The sequence below is a fragment of the Rhineura floridana genome, chromosome 11, assembly GCF_030035675.1.
Source record: "Rhineura floridana isolate rRhiFlo1 chromosome 11, rRhiFlo1.hap2, whole genome shotgun sequence".
In the NCBI taxonomy this organism is placed as follows: domain Eukaryota; kingdom Metazoa; phylum Chordata; class Lepidosauria; order Squamata; family Rhineuridae; genus Rhineura; species Rhineura floridana.
This window is the reverse complement of record NC_084490.1, coordinates 63,188,373-63,211,586: the sequence shown is the minus strand read 5'-3', so window position 1 is coordinate 63,211,586 and position 23,214 is coordinate 63,188,373. Positions and strand designations below refer to the sequence as shown.

Sequence of the window (23,214 nt, the reverse complement as noted above, 5' to 3'; positions counted from 1 at the left end):
GTTCTGCTGGGGTGGTCCACTTCAATAGTGGGATGCCCTTTCCATTCTGCTTCAGCAAGAGTAGGCTTGGGAAAGCATTGGAAGCATTCTAGAATTGGATGTAATTATTTTGCATCAGCTGTAGCACATAGCTACATAGGACACAGCTGACACCAGTAGATGGTGCTGCAGAATATATTATAGCAGACAAGCCTCTTGCTGGCATAATGCCTTTTTTTTTTTGTCTCCCATGGAAAATGGCTGAATGACTCCTGAACCATTCCCAAAAGAGTTGTTTGGAAAAATCTGTCCCCACTTACTGGTGCCGAGCGCTTGACAAACTTGGTCTACAAAAGGTCAAACTTCAACAAGCTGGCTCTCCATGCTAATTATCTTCAAAGATAATTTGCATTTCAAAATTTGCAAACCTCAGCATTTTGCCATATGATTATGTTGGGTTACAAGAGAGTGAGAAAAAACATCTGTGTGAAACAGGATTTCAAACACTGATGTGAAAATGTGATCTGGAATCTGCCCGATAAAAATACAAAAAATATATGTTCTGGATTCATTAACAATATATTCAGTCATGATAGCTGATGCTCAGAAAGATAATAAAAGCTGTTGTGTACCAGACCAGGAGGCCTTCTAGTCTAGTATCCTGCTTCCAACAATCACCAACTGGATGACTCTGGGAAGCCTAGGAGACAAATGCAACACATAACGCTCCTCTGTTATTTGGCCTCAGCATGTACTCAAAAGTATACTTTATCTGAACATGGAGGTTCCATTTACTTACCATGACTTATAGCTGCTAATGGATAATTGACTAGTCTAGTTCTTTCTAAAACCCAATCTGACTTGGTTGCTATCACCACCTGCTGTTTTTTTGGGGTTTTTTATATAGTAGCACAAAGAAGGTATGACCAGCCTACCATACAATCAGGCGCTCTCAGTTCACACTGGAGAGTATTTGTGAACGGCAGAAGCTCACATATCTACTCCAGCAGGCTATTTATTTTCTTTTAAAAAACATTGTCTTGAATATAGATGAACAAAAATGAAAAACGATGTTTTGTTTTCTGCAGAGACAAAACCAGCCGCATTCGTTCATCTTTGTTTTGTGTTTAGTAAAGGAGGACCGCAACCATTTAACAAATTCTGTTGCCCTTTCACATTCTACACATTCCCCCTCACAAATGTGTGGGTTGGAGCCATAGAAAGGTCCTCCTATGGAGGAAGGTGCTTGCTTCTGTGGGTCCAGCCAGGTGTCTTTAAAGGTCATTTGCTGCTTCTCCTTCTCTTGTGCAAATTGAAGGCAAATTGGGTACAAATTCCTGCAGAGAAAGCTTAGGTTTCCTGGCAGCCATTTGAACTTTGTAGCATGCATACATTACATACATACATGCTATTATGGGTTTGGGGGTTGAGACAGATGATTTCTATGAGCCCCCTTCCAGCCTCTGATTTGGAACCCTGCACTTGGAGGTGAGCTCTGCAGCCAAGAAACCTGCTCAGCTGGTCAGATGAGTTTCCTTTGTTAATCTAATAGAGTGGCCAGGGCTAATGGGTCTGTCAAGTGCCCATTAACTGGTGAGAGGCCAATGAGATCCTATTGTTATTGAAACTCTTCAGGAACCCCCACCCTCCTGGGGCCTAAGAGAGGCTGGTGTTTTTAGCTAGTCAGAGGAAAGGCTAGGAACTGGAGACACGCAGAGAGACCTGCTCCCTGCATGATGGCAGGATGCCTCCTATACACCTGAAACAAAAGCAAGATCTATTGGACTGCTGATGCTTTGAACCCCTCCATCTTAAGCTCAGGTTGGAATGTGTGTAAATAAACAAACCATCTTTCATAAAGACACCACAGACTTCACCAACCTTCTTTCCAAGGAAGCCAAACCCTGGGCAAGTGCAGGAGCCTCCTGGAGATCTCTCACCACTCAGAGACTGGGGTGGTGCACAACAACACGTACATGCATAGATACATATTAGGACTCCTACTGACCCAGTTTGCGTGCATGCACAATGCATAACATTTTAGTAATTAAATAAGTAAATAATTTCTATAAGTAAAATTGAAGATGGGCAGAAAAACTAGCTCCTCCCTTCTTTGTTAGAAAGAACAGCACCAGAACCCCACCCCCCACCCCATGGCTGAGGTAGTTGTTTTCTACTTGGCTGGCATCTTAATCCTCACCCATCAGCTTCCCCCACAATTTTCCTAATAAGTTGCTTTCCCCTCAACCCAAATTCCAGAGCCATGTTTCCATTGTATATATGGGCCTTGCATGTGTGAATGCACCATCACAGATATAGCCTGAGCTTTTGTATCATGATGTCATCTGAAGCAGAATGCCTTTCAGATGAGGCTCTCCATACCTTCAGTGTTCAGCCATTTGGCCCTGGTTCACATAAGCACGTTCACATCACTGCTAATATGTGTTTGTGAAGAAAGAGGTATCACAGATAAAGCCACAGATAAACCTTTCCTATCACTTCAGAATCAGATGCAGCTATTTTCAGTGTCAGCAATCCACACATTTACATTAGTGATACTTTTAGAATCCTCATATATTGCACTGCACCAGCAACCCTAGATGTGGGGATGCTGAGAATTACCCAGACATTTTACCAAAGGGGCACTGTAGTAGGCCCCCGCTTTTCTGTGGCCCACTTTTTGGCATTCTGCTAATACAGCGGCTAAAATTAGAGTAAGGCCCCACTCATATGGCACTTGTTCTGCTTTTATGGCGTTTTTTGGGTGTCAGGCACCATTTTATTGAAGGAGTTCCACATCTCGGCAGGTTTTGGTTTTAGGAGGGGATCTGGAACGTAACCTGCCATCTGAGTGGGGCCCTACAGTACTGACAATGTCAGTATCTATTATTCTTCCAGATTAGTAGTATAACTGGAATTGCTGTTTTCAGCAGAAGTCCTTTATATGACTTTTGAATCACTGGAGCACTCCGACAAAGATTTTTGAGATTATGCACTTCTGGTCTTGTTTGTCTTTTGTAGCATGCCATATGCTTCCCTGAACCATTTGAAATATTAAGAAACTTCCTTTGCACCATTTTAAAAAAACCTTCTCAAGTGATCTGGAGTATTCAGAGATTTGCATGTTTTGACCAAAAGTGATTCAAACTGAGTATATATTGCCAATATTCAATCTTCACACCACAGTTCTGTGCCACTACATTTATGGGGTTCTTTTCCAGTTCTAGGGTCCATCCCCCTCAATGCCCACAATTCACTTAAACCAGGGTTAAGAAATGTGTGACTCTCCACATACTGTTGGACTCCAATTCCCATCAGCCCCAGCAAGCATGGTCAGGGCTGATGGGAATTGTAGTCCAGCAACATCTAGAGGGTCACAGGTTCTCCATTTGCCAACTGACATGCTGCAGTGCTTCAGCTTTTTTGGACCGTTTCTTTTTTAAGGAACATTTGCTCTGTGTCCAATTGATTGGTAGATGTGCATTTTTGAAAAATGTGTGGCCCTTATTTCCCAATTATTATGGGGTGGCTGCCATTGCAGTTATGCCTTCCTTTAATTTCCCACAGATCTACTGCAGTACTACTCCCATAACAATGCATAATTTAATTTTCAATCCACACCAGAGTAGTTGCACAAAAAGGCCAATTTTAAAAAAGACAATTGGAAAAGTGGAAAAGTGCAGCAAGCATTCCAGTATTCTGCCTTGTTGCTGGAAGACGATGAGAGTGGAGCCAAAGATTTCACATAATTGCAGATGAATAACAGGACAGAGACAATGGAATCACCAATTTATACATGCGGCAGAGTGAGTTGGTAGAATGGGCTGTGTGAGTAAGAGAGACAAAGCTTCAGAGCAGTGCTAAATTGTATAACAAATTTTAATCAAATGTCCTTAACCTATGCATACCATTTGTCTATTTTTTTTTCGTGCTGCTTTTCCTTGATTTCCTACAATATGATTTGTACAACTTTAGGGTGCAAGTGAGGGATGCAATTTTTTAATCCTCTCCGGTAGTAGTATTTAATAAAAAAAAACAGAACCCCTTCTGCTAAAAGGAAGCTAGCACATAAGGAAGAAGGAGAAAGAGAATGGGCCATAACTCTGTGATAGAGTCCATGCTTTGCATTCATGAGGTCCCTGGCATCTCTCTTTAAAGGATCTCAGTTAGCAGGGAACCTGAAAGATCCCGGTCTGAAAGACCCTGGAAAGCTGCCGCCAGCCAGGGTAGACTAGTCTGCCCCAAGCTGGTGCCCTCCGGTTATTTTGAAGTACGGCTCCCATCAACCCAAGCCAGCATGGTCCATGATTAGGGACAATGGGTGTTGTTCAAAATACCTGGAGGGCACCAGGCTGAGGAAGGCAGGGGTCGACACTATTGGACTGGCTGAACCAATTACTAGACATAGTATGAGCCAGTTGCATTTGTTTACATGGTTCTATCCAAGCCTGGTTCTTGTGCTTTTTTTCTACTTGCAAAGAACTTTCAAGAGGCTATTCCCCCCCCATAGTCTGAAAAAGAAAAGTCATTTCTACCACCTCAGAATGCTGCCACCATTCCACTCCATATATAGACCCAGGCCGACAGCTGCCAGTCATCAGAATGAGAGGTACAAAATGATGTTCATGCAATGTGAACCAGCAGTAAGTGCCCCTCTAACCAGCAGCGTAGTGGCAGATTCAGAAGTGCAGGGTCCCTTCATGATAGTCACAGCCACACCCCTCCCTCTTTTTTTGCTGCTGGACTGAGAATGACATTCTTGCTAATGCCTTCTCCCACAACAACTGATGTCCCTAGGACCCAATAAATGTGAAAGGGGAGATTGTTAGCTACTAAAAAGTGTCTTCCCAGTGGCTGACTCACCTCTTTTCACTCTGATTGGCTTCAATCGGCAGGAAGGGACAAGGAACCATGTTAGAAGAGCCTTCTCAGTGGCTAACTATCATGCTGATTGGCACATAGGATGCTGGAGACATAAGGACCCTGCTGGGACCCTGCTCCAAACAAAAAAGGGTCTGAGACCCCCCGAGACCCTGGACCACATCACTGCCTCCAACCAAGATCTTGGGGTGTAATTGCTTTTTTGTTGTAAGTAGGACTACAACATAGTCCTTCTGGGGCATTGTAGTAAACAATGTCCCCAGATTTCAGCCACTTACCATTTACTGTTTTCATTCTGTACACAAAACGTACATGGGACAAAGAATACCTCAGGAAAACAACCCAGTTTTACATATGGGATGCTTTTTTGTCCCAGCCAATTTAATCTGTCACAGTAAAAAATATTCCAGCAAATATTGATCCAGTTAAACAGGTTTAAATGCTCATTCAGAGTTTATGTTTGAGAACCAAAAAGAGGCTGAGACAAAATATAGCCCAAGAAAATGATTTTTTTTGTCCCAACCTAAAATATTGGGCTACTCCAAGGTACATTGGTGTTTAGCTTGGAGTAGAAAAAATGTCACACAAACTCATTTGTATTATATTTTTAATGGGTGTTGATTAATGTTAAAGCTATCAAATCTAAGAATGTTATACACATGCAGGTAAAAAAAGGGACCCTGACTCATGTTAGCCTCAGGTTCCCCCCTCCTCTTGATATAGATAGATCCAAGTCTAAATAAAGCAAGAGAGTTAATAGCTGATATAGACAAATCAACAATAGCAAGAAAACGTGAACATGAGAAAGGAGAGAAAATTTTATGTATTCATCAAGAGCACCTTTTCTTTTTACTATCAGGTTTTTGAAATAATAAAGGCAAATACTCTGTGTATTTAACTCAGATCAGGAAATCAAACATAATTACTTTACCTAGTATTTTCCTTTGCAGAGAAGAGAAAAAGAAAAAGCAGCTAGCTATGTTTGAACAAAATGGAATGAAATGAGACGGTAGATTGTTGTTTGTTGCATGTAACAGACAATTATACTATCATACCCCACAAGTTAAGCCTATTGATCCAATCTAGCATATTGTTCCCCCGTTCAAGATTCCAAACATTGCTCTGGTGGAATGTATTCCTTCTGAAATTAACTGCCAGGTGCAAGCATAAAAATCAGAAGAGGGGCGTGATTCCCTCCCCCTGCCCCAGCCATTCATTGTCTTGCATTTGCCTAATTCTGTTTAAGGCGGCACTCAGAAATGGTTTGGCTGCAGTGTGACTTGTGAGTGGGGGAGGAAAAAATGAAGTCATAATAAAGCAGTTCCCTTTCCTTTTCTCCCCTCTCCTTCAAAGTATGAGTGAACACGCTTTACTCTTGAACAAGCTGATAGAAGAAAGGGCAGGTGCATGCCCTGCTTTGCCAAAAAGCTTCAAGTGGATTTTCCCCAGCACATTCATAGGGGGGTGAAGAAACCAGCGGTCTGGGGAAATTCTTATAAGGGGGGAGGGAGGAGACTTGAATCTGTAGTTTCTGAGAGAAGCTTCTCTTCTTTTGAAATGAATATAATATATATTTAACTGTTTTTTGCCATAGTGGGAAAGTAGGTGAATACTGGACCTTTTCCTAACAATGCCACTGCTGAAAGATTTATTTATTTATCCCTGCATGTCCCTACATGAGTGTCCTCCCAGTAGGAGCCCAAGGCAGCTGTGTGACAATGCAGAGTTCATTCCAGGTACATTGATGGTGGTGGTGAGTAAACATGGGTGCTTCCCTTTCGGAAACCAAATTGTAAACACACTTTACTCTTGAAGGAGGTAAGAGTCAAAACCAGAGGAGTAGTCTTCCAGGGTCTCGGGGGGGGGTGTCTTAGACCCTTTACATTTTTGGAAGCAGGGTCCCAGCAGGGTCCCTATGTCTTCAGCATCCTATGAGCCAATCTGCATGAAAGGGCTAGCCACTGAGAAGAGTCTTCTAACAGGCTTCATTGTCCTTTCCTGATGATTGGAGCCAATCAGAGTGAAAGGAGGTGAGTCAACCATTGAGAAGACACTTCTCAGCAACTAACACTCTCCCTCTTTCATGCTTATTGGTTCCTACGGATATCTGATGTTGTGGGAGAAGACATTAACAAGGATCTCATTCTCAATCCAGCAGCAAAGTAAGGGGGCATGTGGCTATGACTATCATGAAGGGATCCTACACGTCTGAATTTGGGATTATACTACTGGTCAAAACTACCTGTCCTCAAAGGAGCCCACTTCCTGTGTCCCTCCATGAGTGTATACACTGGGTATAACCCCTGACTTGGAGGGACTCTAGGTGGGACAACTGTAGAACAGTGACTCATGCCTCATGGAGACAAGCAACAGGTATCCTTGTCCAAGGATGGGAAATCCTGCTTTGTCTCTGCCAGTACCCTTTGGGACTAGTACGGTGGAAGGCAGGGAGGCCACAGTAGCTGGGGCCAGAGCAACTGATGGCAGAGTTAACTCATTCTACTTTTTTCCCCATCCTCCTCCCTGCTGAGAGATTAACAAAGAGGAGGCAGAGAGCCAAGACCACCCACTGGACTGCTTGTAAGTAAGAAAGTAGGCAGCTGGGTTTGGGGAAATCAAGACTGAGGTTAGTGGGGCAAGAACCCCATTTGCTCTAATGGGCCAGCCTCCACTAGTCTCTGCATCCAAACTAATTGACTGATCCAATCACACACCCACTATGGAGAAGAGGAAAAATTAATCCATGTGTAGCAGAACTGGATGCAAGGAGGTAATGCCACAGCAGTGAAAGATTCAGAGACGCAGTGGGATGCACCCTCTGGGCATAGTTGTTATGTGACAATGGTTAGAATGTTGGACTACGAGACCAGGATTCAAATCCCCATGCAGCCATGAAGCTCACTGGGTGACCTTGGGCTGTCTCTCCGCTTTTAGAGGAAGGCAATGATAAACCCCCTCTGAATACCGCTTACCATGAAAACCCTATTCGTAGGGTCGCCATAAGTCGGAATTGACTTGAAGGCAGTCCATTTCCATTTTACATCTTACATTTCTTCCATCATGGAACCAAAGCTGGTGTATATGCAGTTCCCAGGCAGTCTCCCATCCAGGCACTGACTAGACCAGGGGCTGCCAACGTTTTGGACCTGTGGGCTCATTTGCAAACCAGAATAATGGCCATGCCCCCCCCCACAGAGCCACCTATTCTATTGGCTACAGCAGAATGCTTCTTTCAAGCCTAATTTCAGTGGGGGGAGGGGCAGGGGATGTTGTGGATACCACGGAAGGCCTTTGTGGGTGCCTGCAGGCATCACATTGGTGACCCCTGGACGACACCCAGACCCACTTCATCAAAGTGGTGGTAGTCTCATGTGCCTTCAGAGGTACTTTGGGTTCACAGGGGCCCAGCAATTGTTCAATCAAATCATTTTCTCACAGCACATTCACACTTTTCACAAGTTATACTACTGTGCCCTGGTATACAGTTTGGAAATCCTGAATCTAGACCCATTCAGATCACTGGGAGGTTTGCCACTGGTTTCAAGTAGAATGTAAATGGTGTCTTTTCTTTGCCCTGACTGTATGCAGATGAAGTCATAACTGGAAGGCAGCAAAACGTTGGCCTTTGCTATGGCCGTGATGTCCTCCTCCTCATCGAAATGGCAGTGCTGTGTCTGGGCTATACCACGTCAGATTGCAGGTGCAGGACTCAGATAACTGAATGCACCTCCATACTAAAATTCCTTCCACCCAGAAAATGGGATATTAGGGAGAAGGGTTTGTTTTATGTAGTTATTCAAAGCTTTACTTTCCACCCCTTCTAATGCTTTCGCTTGACGCAGATCGGCTTGCAACACTTAAAATTCCCTCCTTGCTGACAGACCCAGAGGGCTCTGTCAACAGCGGGCCTTTGCAGCCACGTCAGGGGAAGTCCTGGCATGGCTTCAAGGCCCTTCTCCTAGTGTGGCCAGGGCCGGCTCCAGGCATGCGGGGGCCCTTGGGCATCAGCTTGCCCCACCCCCGCCACCCTCCCCACCCCCCCACGGCCCCCCTTACCTGTCTGGGCATTAGTATTGCCCTTAATGGTCTGTTTTAGCATTGCCCTTAATGAAAATGGCGGCCGTGGCTTCCCTAAGGGGAATGAAGCCTCCGCCGCCATCTTTGTTGATGGCACACGTGCATGCTACTTGCACACATCTCTGCCATCAACTAAGATGGCGGCAGCGGCTTCAGTACCTTAGGGAAACTGCAGCCACCATCTTCATTAAGGGCAATACTAAAAAGCTGTCTGACAGGTATGCGGGGGGCAGGGGGGCGCGGATCGTGGGGGGGCGGCGGAGGGCCTCTCAGGGGCTCCTGTAGCTCCGGGGCCCTCGGGCCAGTGCCCAACCTGGCCGCCCTTTAGAACCGGCCCTGAGTGTGGACACGCACACTCCGTCACGCTGGGGTGGGGCAGGGTGTGTTTATTTAAGCCCTGCTCCGTCCCCACACGGCCTCTTTCTAGCTTTGCGTGGCATCCACCCACCCTCCCTCAGGGCAGTACAAGTTTTACTGGTTGCCATTTGGAGCCAGGTACGCATGTTTAGCTCATTGGCCTTTGTTTGCTGACAAGCTTTTTGCCTTTCCTGTAATGTTCCAATTCGGCGGATGGGCTTTTTTAATTTGGCTGATTTAATGTTATTCGGCTGTTTGGTTGTCCTTGCCAAGCAGTTTAATACTGTAAATAGGTTGATTTGGTCATGTTGGCAGATAGGTGTGGGAATTTCCCAAGGGGTAGGACTTGGCGAGCACCCTTAGGCACCCTTTAAGGTGAAAGGTGGGATCTGAGGCCTGCCTTCTGGGCCTGTTGGCAGGATAAGGTTCACCTTTAGAGCTTACTTGTAACCCCACTCAGAGTTGTGAGGCCCTGGGAGGGGGTGGAACAGGAAGGCCTCTCTAACCACCCTATGGGGTTGGGGCTGGAGGAAGGGGACTGGGCTTGGACCACCCCCTTTCCCATGGCAGGGTGTCTTCGCCCAACTGGTTATGAGTTCTGTCCCGCACTTTATCTCTGCAGATCATTTTGCATAATCAATCACTTAATTGGCTTTATCTAAATAAACGTGGCCCTTGTTTTACGCACACTTTACTTTGGTCCGCCTCTTCATTTCCCGACTGTGACTGTGACATCCCAATCCCATGACAACAACACCACTATAAAAACAAAAAAGATATAATAGGCTGGCCTTCTCCCTGATATGTTTATCTCCATATAGAGGTTTTTGGTATGGAGAAGGATTCAGATGGGTAAGCCTCCATCTGCCTCCTGGTGCAGCACAGACACACAGGCCGACCAAGACAGCGAGGACAGGGTCAGCATGGCACTGCCAGAATAACCTCTGACAGTATTTTAGTGCATGCTACAGTCCATTCAGGGGGGAAATAAGTGTTTCAAAGTAGCTTATTGACTGCACAATAAATCTATTTATCGCATTCTATAGCCGCATGAATACTAACTTTTATTTTTATCCGGAGTAAGAAATATGACAAGAAGCAAAGTCTTCAGAGACACATTAGACCCATTAGGAAGAAAAAAAATGTTTCCAGCGGTTCCTATCAAAACTGCAGAAATAAATAACCTTTGTTCATGGAATTTGCAACTGCCTGGTTTTCTGCAGTAGCATTGCCTCTTGATATATTACCATCATTACAGTCACCTCTGTAGGACACTATGTATACAAAGTGTGATAGCCTAACCTCTCCCATTCAGGAGAATGAGAATGATATATGAACCATTTGTCAGTGTCAGATTTGCCCAAGGTGAATGAACAAAACTTTAAACATGAAGTACTTTTGTGGCAATATAAACAGAAGCCCCATTCCAACCCCCAACCCCTACTGTCTTTTCTCTCGCTTTTTGGAGGTCTCTATTAACTGGAGGAAGTCTGCTGGGTAATAAAACACCAAAAGGAGATTTTTTAAAGAAGTATTTGGAAAAATGAAGGACTTCACATACTATTTAATATAGATTCTCCTTGCAATACAAAGTAAAGCCCCCAGGTTTGGTCATTGTGTCAAAGCCCCAACTCTTTTATAAGCATTTGCAATATATGTCTTGGTGATGGCATTTTGAACTCTGCCCTGCTTGAGTGGCAATTTAGAACTGTGCCACACATCACATGTCAACCATTCATTGCTGTACCTGTAAGTAGGAGTGAAGCTACCATAAAACATAACCAACTCATGGAGATGGTCCAGGAGGATACAGTGGTCAATGATATCAAAAGCTACTGAGAGATCCAGGAGAATCAACAGAGTTGCACTCTCCTGTCCCTCTCCCAAAGAAAGTAATCCATGAGGGCAACCAAGGCCAATTCTGTTCCAAAAAATAGGCCTGAACTCAGACTGGAATGGCTCAAAAAAAATCTGTTTATGGACATTACTTTCTCTCTCCCAAGACGTTGCCTGTCACTTTAAAGAGGCAAAAGCAGAATTTTATAATAATAATAATAATTAATAAATTTTATTTCTAGGCCGCCTATCTGGCCGCACAAGCAGCCACTCTAGGCGGCGTACAAGATCAAATAAAATACAACATACAACTACATAAAAACCCAAGAACTACAATATAAAATGAAACCGAACCCACCCATAGCTAAAACCAATAAAATTAGGCTACCCCAGGGATCTTGTAGGCCTGCCTGAATAGCCAGGTTTTCAAGGCTTGGCGAAAACTTGGCAGGGAGGGGGCATGGCGAAGATCATAAGGGAGAGAGTTCCAGAGGGTGGGGGCCACGATTGAAAATGCCCTCTCTCTGGTCCGCACCAGTCTAGCTGTTTTGATTGGTGGGACCGAGAGAAGGTCTTGAGTGGCTGATCTAGTCAGGCGGCATATTTGTTGATGCTGGAGGCATTCCTTCAGATAAGCTGGGCCGAGACCATATAGGGCTTTAAAGGTTAGTACCAACACCTTGAATTGGGCCCGGTAAACAACTGGTAACCAGTGTAGATCTTGTAACACCGGAGTGACGTGATCGCGGCGACGGCTGTTCGTAATCAAACGTGCCGCCGCATTCTGTACCAGCTGCAGTTTCCGGACTGTTTTCAAGGGTAACCCAACATAGAGCGCATTACAGTAGTCTAAGCGAGAGGAGACCAGGGCATGTACTACCCGTGGGAGAAGATGGACAGGCAGATAGGGTCGCAGCCTCTATATTAGATGTAATTGAAACCAAGCTGCCCGGCTCACTGCCAAAACCTGAGCCTCCATGGACAGCTGGGAATCAAGGATGACCCCGAGGCTGTGGACCTGGTCCTTCAGGGGCAATTTTACCCCATTGAGCACCAGGTCTAAAGCTCCTAATCTTTTCCTGTCTCCCACGAGCAGTACCTCGGTCTTGTCAGGGTTTAGCTTCAGCCTATTTCCTCCCATCCATTCACTTACTGACTCCAGGCACTTGGAAATGGTCTCCACAGCCAACTCTGGCGAGGACTTAAACGAGAGATAGAGATGGGTGTCATCCGCATATTGGTGGCACCGCAGCCCAAATCTCCTGATGATGGCTCCCAGCGGCTTTACATAGATGTTGAATAGCATGGGGGCAAGGATAGAACCCTGTGGCACACCACAATTGAGAGGCCAAGGGTCCAAGACCTTATCCCCCAATGCCACCCGTTGATGTCTGTCTGAGAGATAGGAATGGAACCACCGTAGAACAGTGCCCCCTATTCCCATTCTCTCCAGACGATCTAAAAGGATACCGTGGTCGACGGTATCGAAAGCTGCTGAGAGATCCAGGACGAGGAATGCATGTTCTCCTTTATCCAACACCCTCCTTAAATCATCCACCATAGCGACCAAAGCTGTTTCAGTTCCATGACCAGTCCTGAAGCCAGACTGGAATGGATCCAAATAATCTGCTTCATCCAAGTGTGTCTTTAACTGTTCGGCCACCACTCGCTCAATGACCTTGCCCAAGAATGGAAGATTAGAAACTGGGCGAAAGTTGTTTAAATCTTGGGGATCCAAGGAGGACTTTTTCAGAATGGGCTTTATTACCGCCTCCTTGAGGGCTAATGGCACCACACCTTCTTCTAAAGAAGCATTCACCACTGCCTTGATCCCTTCGCTCAGTTTCTCTTTACAGCCCAAAATGAGCCATGTAGGGCAAGAATCAAACAAGCAAGTGGTTGGCTTCACAGTAGAGAGCACCTTGTCCACTTCCTCAGAGGGAAGAGGCTGAAACCGATCCCACCAGACCGGAATGCAACTGGCCGACTCTGGCACACTTCCTGTATCCACGGCATACGGAATCGCACTCTTTAGGCGCTCAATTTTATCAGTTTAAAACTTGAAGAGAAGAAAACCCAACCAGTTTTATGCATTGCTGCAAACTAGCCCCTGCCACTGTCCAAACACTTCAAGTTCTCATTATAAGATGATAAGTTGCAGTGATGGTAACAGAAATGAGGAAAAGGCCAATGGAACATTATTCACCTTGAACATACTGGACGACAAGCTGTGAGAGAAAATGATTGGTGGTATTAATAAAGGAAACTCCTCAATTAATGAAGACAAACATGGGTAAATTAGTACCTACAGGGGAAGTAACAAGAAGGAAAATGAAAAATATGTTTACCTATAGCCAGAGATGCATGGAAGGAAGGAAGGGAGGGAGGGAGGGAGGGAGGGAGGACATTTCCCCCTGCAAGATCAAGAGCTTCATACTTCCAAGATAAGTGATCCACTGCCCCTGATTCCGATTTCTAACTACCAGTGGTGCCCATTGGAAGTAGTAGGGCAGAAGACAGGGAGCCCAACAGCAGGTGGCGCCAGAGCCAATGACAGGCAGAACCAAATAAGATTAGTTTTGCCTCCATCCTCCTCCTCTCTGCTGAATTCTACAAGGGCAAGATTAAGACTAAGGAGGAGGAAGCTGACAGCCAGTGTCCACCTCCTGGGCTGCTGACAACTAAGAAGGGAGGCAGGGTAGGTTGCTGAGGGTAGACCGAGGTTGGTGGGACAGTGCCCCATCTGCCCTAATAGTCCAGCCTCCACTGCTGATACTGTCTGACCTAGCATCTTACTCATATTTTCATCCATTAAAAATTATAAACTAAACCTCTGGTCCCAACCATCTGGTGCACTCCTGAAGAAGGAAGGGGCACCATTGGTAGGCTGGAGAGCCAGAGGAGACTGAAGAAGAGAACTCTTCCTCTGCAAATGATAATTCTATGAAAAATGTAAAAATGAGTGCACAGAGAGCGAGCTCAGGGTCACTCCTGCTGACCCTGCCCCAACCTCCACACATAGTACAATTGGTACAGAGGTCTGTGTGATATCTGTATTTGAGAAAAAAAGTCATGCATAGAATGCGTATGAAAACTAGAGAATGCATTTGGTTGTTCACACGTAGAGTCCTGTGCAAATTACAACCTGAATATGTGGAAGTGGGGCCAGTAGCAGTTTCTGGCCAGTGGGGCCAGAAATGATGCATCTATTTTTACAGAGTGGAAATCTGCTCTGGGAGAAGACTCCCTGAAATTGTTGGGGAGACAGGATATGACATGGTTGATCTAGGGGTGGGATTTTAAAAGGTTATGGTACTCTGCACACTTAGGGATGGTTTAACCTCTTTCTATCCATGTCACTTCCAAATGTTTTTAATCAAAATGGTTTGGTTTCTATGCAATTCCCCTCTACCAAAAACAATCCTGTCAAAATTGTATTTAAATACATGCTTTCTCTTAAAGTACATATTTGAGTGCATATTTTCTTTCAAAATATGTATTTAAATGTGTGTTTTCTCTCAAAATAAATGCATATATTGATACAATTCAACTGACAAGAACTGCATTGTGCAGACTTCGGAGAAGGCTAGAATCCCGTGGTAGCAAAATTCTGATCCGCACATTAGTCTGAGTGGTGCACAACAGGGCATTTTATTTAAGAATTTTCAGAGGCTGAATTCCTTGAGCATCCCTGGCGTCTCACTCCCTTTATCTATAGGTAATGCTCCATAACTGAGGCTTCTCCTATTCTCTTTTCCAATCTGGCTATTTGGAGACAAACTGTTTGCTTCTGTAGTCAAATATAATATGAATCTCTTTACAGCAATACTTATATTTCTTTTCAAATGTATTATTCACATTCCTGCTACAAGCACTCAAAGCAACATGTAATTGATTCAAATTAAAAAGTAACTCAAACAATAAGATGACAATAGCAACAAAGGGAAGGCAACAGCCCCCATTAAAGCAAATCAGAAGGCACAAACAGTAAAGCTTTGACTCTGTCCCTGAATTTGAATAAGGAGATACAGACTGCTGGGGATTTCTAGGAGCTGGCACTGTGGTGCTGTCATGCAGATCGCCCCAACCTTACTGCTGGCTTCAGAAGATGTTCATTCATGAAGAAAAGGAACATGGAGCACTGTCATGGGCCTCAAGGAGAACTTTTGGCAAGATTGGATGAAGAACGGAGTACAGATGATGGGTTGCCAGTACTGATGAAAGGAATGAAAAAGGCACACAGGAAAGCCTGCTAATAGAATTGCTGAGAAAAGCCCCCAAAAGCCCCTTCACCTGAACTGGCAGAGTCTTCACTGGCACCCAGCCCAGCCCTAGCCATTGAACAGATTATAATGAATGGTTGGGATTCTCCCAGAAAGAGCATAGTGAAAGCAATTTATCAGAGCCAGAGATAACCATATCTCCAAGGTCAAGAAATGCTTGCAATTAGACCAATTTCATTCTGCTTCTAGAAAAAGCCCCTGCCTTGCAGCACTTGTGAGAAAGAAGTGCCCTCCCCCTCTCTGATATAAAGGTGTAGCGAAGCCTGTTTAGATTTGTTGTGACAACTTGTTTGCTGTTGCCTTCATGTACCTAACATGCTCCTGAGATTTACCTAGTTGGTTCCTGTGTTATATCCCAAGACATGCTTAGTTTGCTACAGTTCTGTAACCTGATTCAACCCTAGAGTGTGATGCTGTGTTTCTGTACTGACATACAGAAAAATCCAGTCTCCAAGACCTGAGTCTGCGGCCCTATTCACACGGGTGCTGAAAGATGTATTAAAGACGCCGTTTTTGCCATTGTGATAGATTTGTAAGGTTCACACTTCCTACCTTCTGTTAAGGGTTAATTCCTCTGACACACTAAACACCTCCTTGAGGTCCGTCCTTGAGAATTATCTACTGTTTTGATTAAGCACCGCCATCTTACAACGGATGTCTATATCCGCCATCTTAGTAATATAAGCTGATCATGCACTATGGCCGGAAGCATAACTCAGGGAATACACTGGTGGAACTAGTTCAATGTAACACACTGTAATATTACCATATATGGAGTTCCTACTGTAAGCTTCCTGTAAGTTGTTTACTGGGGGGTATAAATATCTGGGCAACAAGACAGTCTGGGTCGATCGCACTCACTCTGAATTGCTGGTGTGAGTGCTGCTTATTATTTAATAAACTATTTTTTAAAGTTTTTATCCTAAACTGCTGTTAGCGTCTTGTTTTGAGCCAGAACGAGAAACAAACATTATTTTCTCACAACACTTCAAATCCTCTGTTTTCCGTTCACGCTAGTCGGCATCTCTCTGGGAAGGATTGGTGTCACTGTTTCATGCCCCCGCCCCCAATTTTACATGTTTACTCCCTCTGGTTTGTCACTATTGCTAATGGAGAAGGGAAAGGGGTTTTTTTTGTAAATTTCATTGTTCTCGTCAATTGCACACCTCTCCCTGCTGAAGCTGGACAGCTTCGGGTGCAACTGACACAATACCGATGGGGGGAAGATGGTTTTCTTTATCAATTTCATTGTTTCTTCTTGTCAGTTGCATGCCTCTCCCATTGAAGCCCAGAGCATGGGGGTGCAATTGACATGAAACTGATTAGAGTGGGGGGCAGAAGGAAGGCTATAGCAAACTCCGATGTAGGAGGACAGAGAAGGAGGCAGAAGTGGCTGGTTAAGCTGCCAGAAACAAAATGGAATTCATGGAGAGTTTAGTGGGTGGAGAAAGGGGAGTATCTGAAAGCAAAGATCCACGTACCCAGCAAAAAACATCAAAGCAAAGCACCTACATGGAATAACACTGCAAAACAGAGATGGTTTTTCCTTCACTTTTCACTATCCCCGGATTGGTTTAATGTGGATTTAAAGGGAAAAACTGCATCCTAGCTTCTCTTTGCCTACAACATAATGTGAACCACGCAAATTAAACAGGGATGCAAGTACCACCAATCTCACAGTAAGTCGCCATGCGAGCAGGCCCTACTTCTTCAGTTGGGAAGCAGGACAAGCTTAGCCCTTCCAGCAGATAGGGTGAGCCACTAACACATCATGAAAAAAGAGGAAATGCATCACCAAAGAAGGGGGGGAAGATGAGACAAATTTGCATACAATTTGCATATACTAGTTGATAGAGACAAATTCATAATGAATTGCTCTAATTTAATTTAATATAATAACCGTGGCAATTTAAAATTGAACATGAAAGAACAAAGAAATATAAACCCAACCTACATAAATAGATTACAATACATTTATATCCATTGATGGATCTGGATTTAATTATTACTTAATTTAATTTAATTAATCACTTAATTATTAAGTAAACCTTGAGCCACCCTATATACTTTTTGCTGGCTTACCTGTGAGAGAATTCGGGAAAGGCCCTGTAAGCAGGAATACAAACCACATAATGAATCCAGATCCATCAAAGGATATAAATATATTCTTAGGAGTAGATAGGTCATTATATTATGCTTTGTTACAACAGCAAACTGTGCATGTAGTGACAAAATTTAATCATATATTGTATGTATATTGACCACTGAAGAAGACCCATTCAGGGCAGAAACATGTTTGGTTCACTATCTTAAGCATTTGCATACTGCATTTGGTTTGTCACAACATTGTTGGCTACATTAGTTGACATTATGATATATTCCATATACGTGTCAATAACAGCGAGTTTTTAGACATTTTATTTTATTTATTGGTATTTCCTCTGTATTACACACACACACACACACACATTAACTGTTTGAGATTAAAGTTGGATATTTTTATTTATTTATTTATTTTATTCACTTTAGTATCAATATTTTAATACCTGAATACCCTAACCCAATTCTGTATTGTTATCTAAAATTGAACTACAATACATCTCCCTACTGTGGGGAATACTGTGACCAGGTGACCTGTGTGCCTACTCACACTGCTGTCCAGGTGATAACTATTAATGGGTAATTTCAAAGCTTTCCTTTGTTAGTGTTTAGTATCTTTAAAGTGGACAACTGGACAGACCTTCAAAGAGAGAACTGTCCTCTGTTAATTAGGACACATGGGAGCCATACCAGTAGATTTTAAACCACAAGGAGAATCATATGAAAAGGAGGTGTTACTGCAGATCTGCTATACCCAGACCATTTTGAGCTTTAAAGGTCATTACAAAAACAATGCATTGGTAGCCAAGGGTTTGCTTATGCAGATGGACCAGTACAGGTTTAATATTTCCCTGTAGTCATTCCCTTTCAGTGAATAGGATTACTACAATTAAGGTTCCCACGTGTCAGAGTTGAACCTGAAATTTCAGAATTTTAGACCCTTTTTTGAGATCTTTAGGGGAAGTAGTATTGTTATCATTTATTTATTTAACTTGTTAGTGGCTTAATACTCATGAACAAAATCTGTGAACAACTTACAACAAAATTAAGAACCAAAGGCATTGCATAAAAACAAGCAATCCATTACAATAAAGTCATTACAAACCCCATAAAACAGACTCAGTGGCAACAGAAAACATCCCCTCAAACAACAGAAACTGTTCAATGCCTGGGAGAAGAGGTAAGTTCTTACCTGGTGCTGAAAGGATATCAGTGATGGTGCTAGGTGAACCTCAGGCTGAGATGACATAATTACTTTCAGCTTGAATTGATGGAGAGCTGCTAGCTCCACCAACCATCATCACCCCCTTGCTCTTCAGGGTACACTTTCAGTCACCAGGCACAACCAGGTTCTGTTCCCTGACCCAGCAGGTCCCATTTCCTGTCCTCTCCATTCATTCCGCCACATATGGTCTGACTTATGAGGCTCCACCCTTAGCATTTAAGCTCTGCCCCCTAAATCTTAGGGGGCTTGGCAATCCTAGCCACATCCTGCACTAACTGCAGCTTCTGGACTATCTTGAAACATGGCTCCATGTAGATTAAGTATGGGGGCAACCTCCACACTTCCTCCCCCTCCCAATAAGCAACAGTAACCACCGGCTGGGAAGCTAACATAACAGCTCCAGCCAGCTGCTTCTGCATGAGTGGTTACCAGCACATGGATGACAGTTGCCAAGTTCCCACTAGCTCATTGATAGTGATTTCTTGACGTCAATATCTATTCTTAGAATTCAGTTCAATTAAAAGTAAGAATGGAACAAAATATTGAGATCCAATTATTTTCTCTGGATCTTTCTTGAATCTTGAAAATATTATTTAAATACTTTCCCAAGTGGTGAGAAGTTTCAAGGGGAATATTTGTCTAGATTTGGTTTTGTTTGAGGGAGAGATCACTGGAGGCTTAAAGAATTTTGTATTTTTTGGGCACATTCACAATTTGGAAATATACACATTCAGCAGAGATGGAAGCACTCCTACCAAATGTAACTCTGTAGCTCATATCAGATTCTCAGAGAAGCAGCTCAGCACACACACACCCAATGCTTTTTTGTTTTCAGCTCTCACACAGCTCTCACTTTCAGATATGAGTTTCTCTGTCTCAGTGTTTCAAACTTTGCTTCTGTGACACACAGATCTCACATCATCCTTACCTGGGAGTGGGTTGGGGGAGGTATGTCACCTACCTTCAAGCTCTGATGGTTTTCTCCCATTCAGAAAACTCAAGGAAGATCCAGCTATTTTCTGGTTATTGAGAAGACATCCACTGGCCATTCTGGGCATTAGCCACTAATCAGTAATGCATATTAGGGTAAACAACAGTTATAACTTCACATGTTACTAATGGGGTCTGGAATCATGGTGACCAGGAAAGAGATCTTGAGGTTTGTGGTGGATACCTTGATGAATAAGTTCACCCCTCTGTGTGACAGTTGTTAGGGTTCATTAGGAAAGAGATTGAAAATAAAACTGCCAATATCATAATGTTGTTATACACCCCTATGGTGCAGCTACACTCGGAACATTGTATACACTTTGAAGGAGAAGTCAGGAAACTTGCAGATGTTCAATAGGTGCACGGTAAGCTTGGAGGTCTGGTAGGCCCTTGGCACTCATGGAATTCAAGCAAGCTGAAGTAATGAGGCCTGCAAGTGTGAGTCCAGCTGCCCACTACACACAAACCAAGAGTACACACTATACACAATTAGACTGTCTTTACAGGGATTTCACCCTTCAAATGCTCTTGAACAAGTGCTATACCTGCGTTCTTACTTTGGCTAATTTTCAAGCCCAGTGGCTGCCCAATGCAAAATGGGCTTTTCCAGGAAGGCTTGGACAGATGCCACTAATGGCTTCTCCCTGCCTCCCTGCCTCCCTCTGATCTCCTTCCACAATGTATCTTCCTTGGGCCAGAGTGCCAACTCTGGTGGTGATTGTCAACATCTTGACATGTTTTCAAAGGTTATTTCCTTTAGAACCTTAGAGAATATTGTAAAGGCACGTAGCCTTGTTCTCTCTCCATTTTATTGTCATCTGGCTGTGAAAGACAAGAAAAATACCACAATGCTGCTTTGAAAAATACCATAATGCTGCTTTAAAAGCAGATTAGACAAATTAATGGTGGATAGGCTTATTGATAGCTATTAATATCCAGATTCAGAGGCTGTATACCTTTGAATACCAACTGCTGAGGGCAAACCATGCTCTACTTATAGAAGCATCCAACTGGCTGGCTGCTGATAGGAAACAAGACGATCTGAGGCTAGGAGGACCCTTTGTCTGATCCAGCAGGACTCACCTTATAGTCCTATGAAGAGTGAATTTGTGGGTGTTTTTATGGTCAGCTATTTCTCTGTTCTGGTCCAAGTCCTCTGTCCATTCATTTGAACATGAATTGCCTGATAAAAAGGTCATTAGTAATGTACTCTAAACAAAGTTCGGAATGTCCTCTGTATTTTGTAGGCAATCTCATTCATATAACTTGATAATGATAGGAAAGACAAATATATCATTATACTTTCTTTCATTATACTTCCATTATACTTTCTTTTTCAAGATTATTCAGCCTTTCAAATTAGAAGATGTTTACATGTGTCTTTATTCAAGATTCAATTTAAGAATTCAACATTATAAGAGCCTTGGGGGCCCAGATTTTCTTCAAGATTAGAATCTTACTGGGCAATAGCCCCTGGGAAATTGGATCTGTACATCTTGCACTACAGTGCTGTTCTTTTCTTCCTGTGTAATTATCCTTGGCATCAGAAAACCTTGCCGCATACAAGCAAGAAGGACCCCTAATGGGAATTGCAGTGAAATAACCCCTATTGCTGATTGCCAACAGCATACTGTAATTTTCAAATAAGAGGAGGAAAAGATGATATGCAAAAATTGTGCGATGAAAGGCAGGGATGACCAAAAGTACCTGCAGCTAAGATTTTCATCGACCTGACTCACACATTTATTATTAATCACATAATAATAGTAGCAGTAATCATCGGCATCATCATATATAAGGCTTCTTCTGTGAAACATGTTTTCCAATAACAGAAGTCCTAAGGAGCAAGTCACTCTGCTTATTTGTTAGGTGTAGCCTGCCCCTCTGAGAGCTGTACAGGTATTTTGGCAGTGGCCCGTACATATGTCAACTTGAGTTGTGCAATCCCCCCCCTTTTATGAGGGAGAACTGCACCAATCAGGTCTCCATGTAGCAGGCTTGCCTCACATGATACATAATATGCATGGTAGACGGAAGGGGTGCACACCTGCTCCTTCAGCATACAAAGATGATGGCCAGCCTGGAAATTGTATAAACTAAACATCTGAAGCAGAGTTCCTCAAAGCCACCCAGTCTGCAGCTGAGCTCGTCTTCAGGGTCTCACTCCAGGGATTTATAGACTAGATAGTCCCCAGGTAGGCCAAATGGTTGGAGCTTAATTTTAGCTGGAGGGTCGTTGATTGATGGCCAACTCTACCTCATATTAAGGTTTGAAGATGGGTTTTGGAGCTCAGAGATGGAGTAAACATGTCCCAGCAATCTTCATTGTTGCAAGGCCTTATGAATGTGTGGCATCCTGCCTTGGTGAACAGTGGCTACTTAGCCTGCATCAGTCACTGCGTTTTGTCACCATGTCATCTTTTGCCATATGGAGAATGCATAGTTGTGCTCTTCTCACATACATACATGGAAATGAGGCTCCACTTGGAGGGGGCCTAGTATAAATAGGCCAGTGGGCCATCTAATCCAGCATCCTGTTCTCACAATGGCCAACCAATTGTCCATGGAAAGCCTGCAAGCTGGACCTGAGTGCAAGAGCACTCTCCCCTCCTGTAGTTTCCAGCAACTGGTATTTGCCTCCAACTATGGAGGAAGAGCTTAGTCATCTTGGCTAGTAACTATTGATAGCCTTGTCCTCTGTGAATTTGTATCAGTAGTACATGCTCTGGTAACCTCGCGTTTGGACTACTGCAACGCGCTTTACGTAGGGCTACCTTTGAAGACGGTTCGGAAGCTACAGCTAGTGCAAAATGCGGCGGCCAGACTGCTAACAAGAACTAAGCGGTCTGAGCATATAACACCTGTGCTGGCTCACCTGCACTGGCTTCCAATACGCTTCCGGGCCAGATTCAAAGTGTTGGTGTTAACCTATAAAGCCTTATACGGTGCGGGACCACGATATCTGTCGGAACGCCTCTCCCGATACAAACCGGCTCGTACACTACGGTCTACTACGAAGGCCCTCCTCCGGGTCCTGATGCATAGGGAGGCCCGGAGGGTGGTGACGAGATCTAGGGCCTTCTCAGTGGCGGCCCCCGAATTGTGAAACAGTCTCCCCGAGGAGGTACGCTTGGCGCCGACACTATCATCTTTTCGGTGCCAAGTTAAAACCTTTCTCTTCTCTGAGGCATTTTAATCTTAGTTAAATGTTTGTAACTTGGTTTTAGATTGTGTAGTTTTTATATGCTTGTTGTATCAGATTCTGTAATTTTATTGTATTTTGTGTTAACCGCCCAGAGAGCTATTGCTAGTCAGGCGGTATATAAGTTTAAGAAATAAATAATAAATAAATAAATTGTTTAATTCTCCTTTAAAGCCATCTAGGTTGGTGGCCATCACTGCCTCTTGTGGGAGTGAATTCTATAGTTTATCTATGTGCTGTGTGAAAAGTTACTTTTTTTTGTCTGTCCTGAATATTCCAACATT

The 23,214-nt window shown here is 43.7% G+C and overlaps 1 protein-coding gene across 1 annotated transcript in view; it reads right to left on the bottom strand.

Annotated features, from left to right (window-relative positions):
- Nucleotides 1-3,465: 3,465 nt before the first annotated feature.
- The window catches only part of EPHA5 (EPH receptor A5), a 404,439-nt gene continuing 384,690 nt past the window's right edge, over nt 3,466-23,214 (bottom strand). Inside the window, exon 17 of the mRNA XM_061590682.1 lies at nt 3,466-3,803. Coding sequence (XP_061446666.1) covers nt 3,770-3,803 — 34 coding nt within the window. The 3' untranslated portion in view covers nt 3,466-3,769. The remainder of the gene's footprint in view (nt 3,804-23,214) is intronic.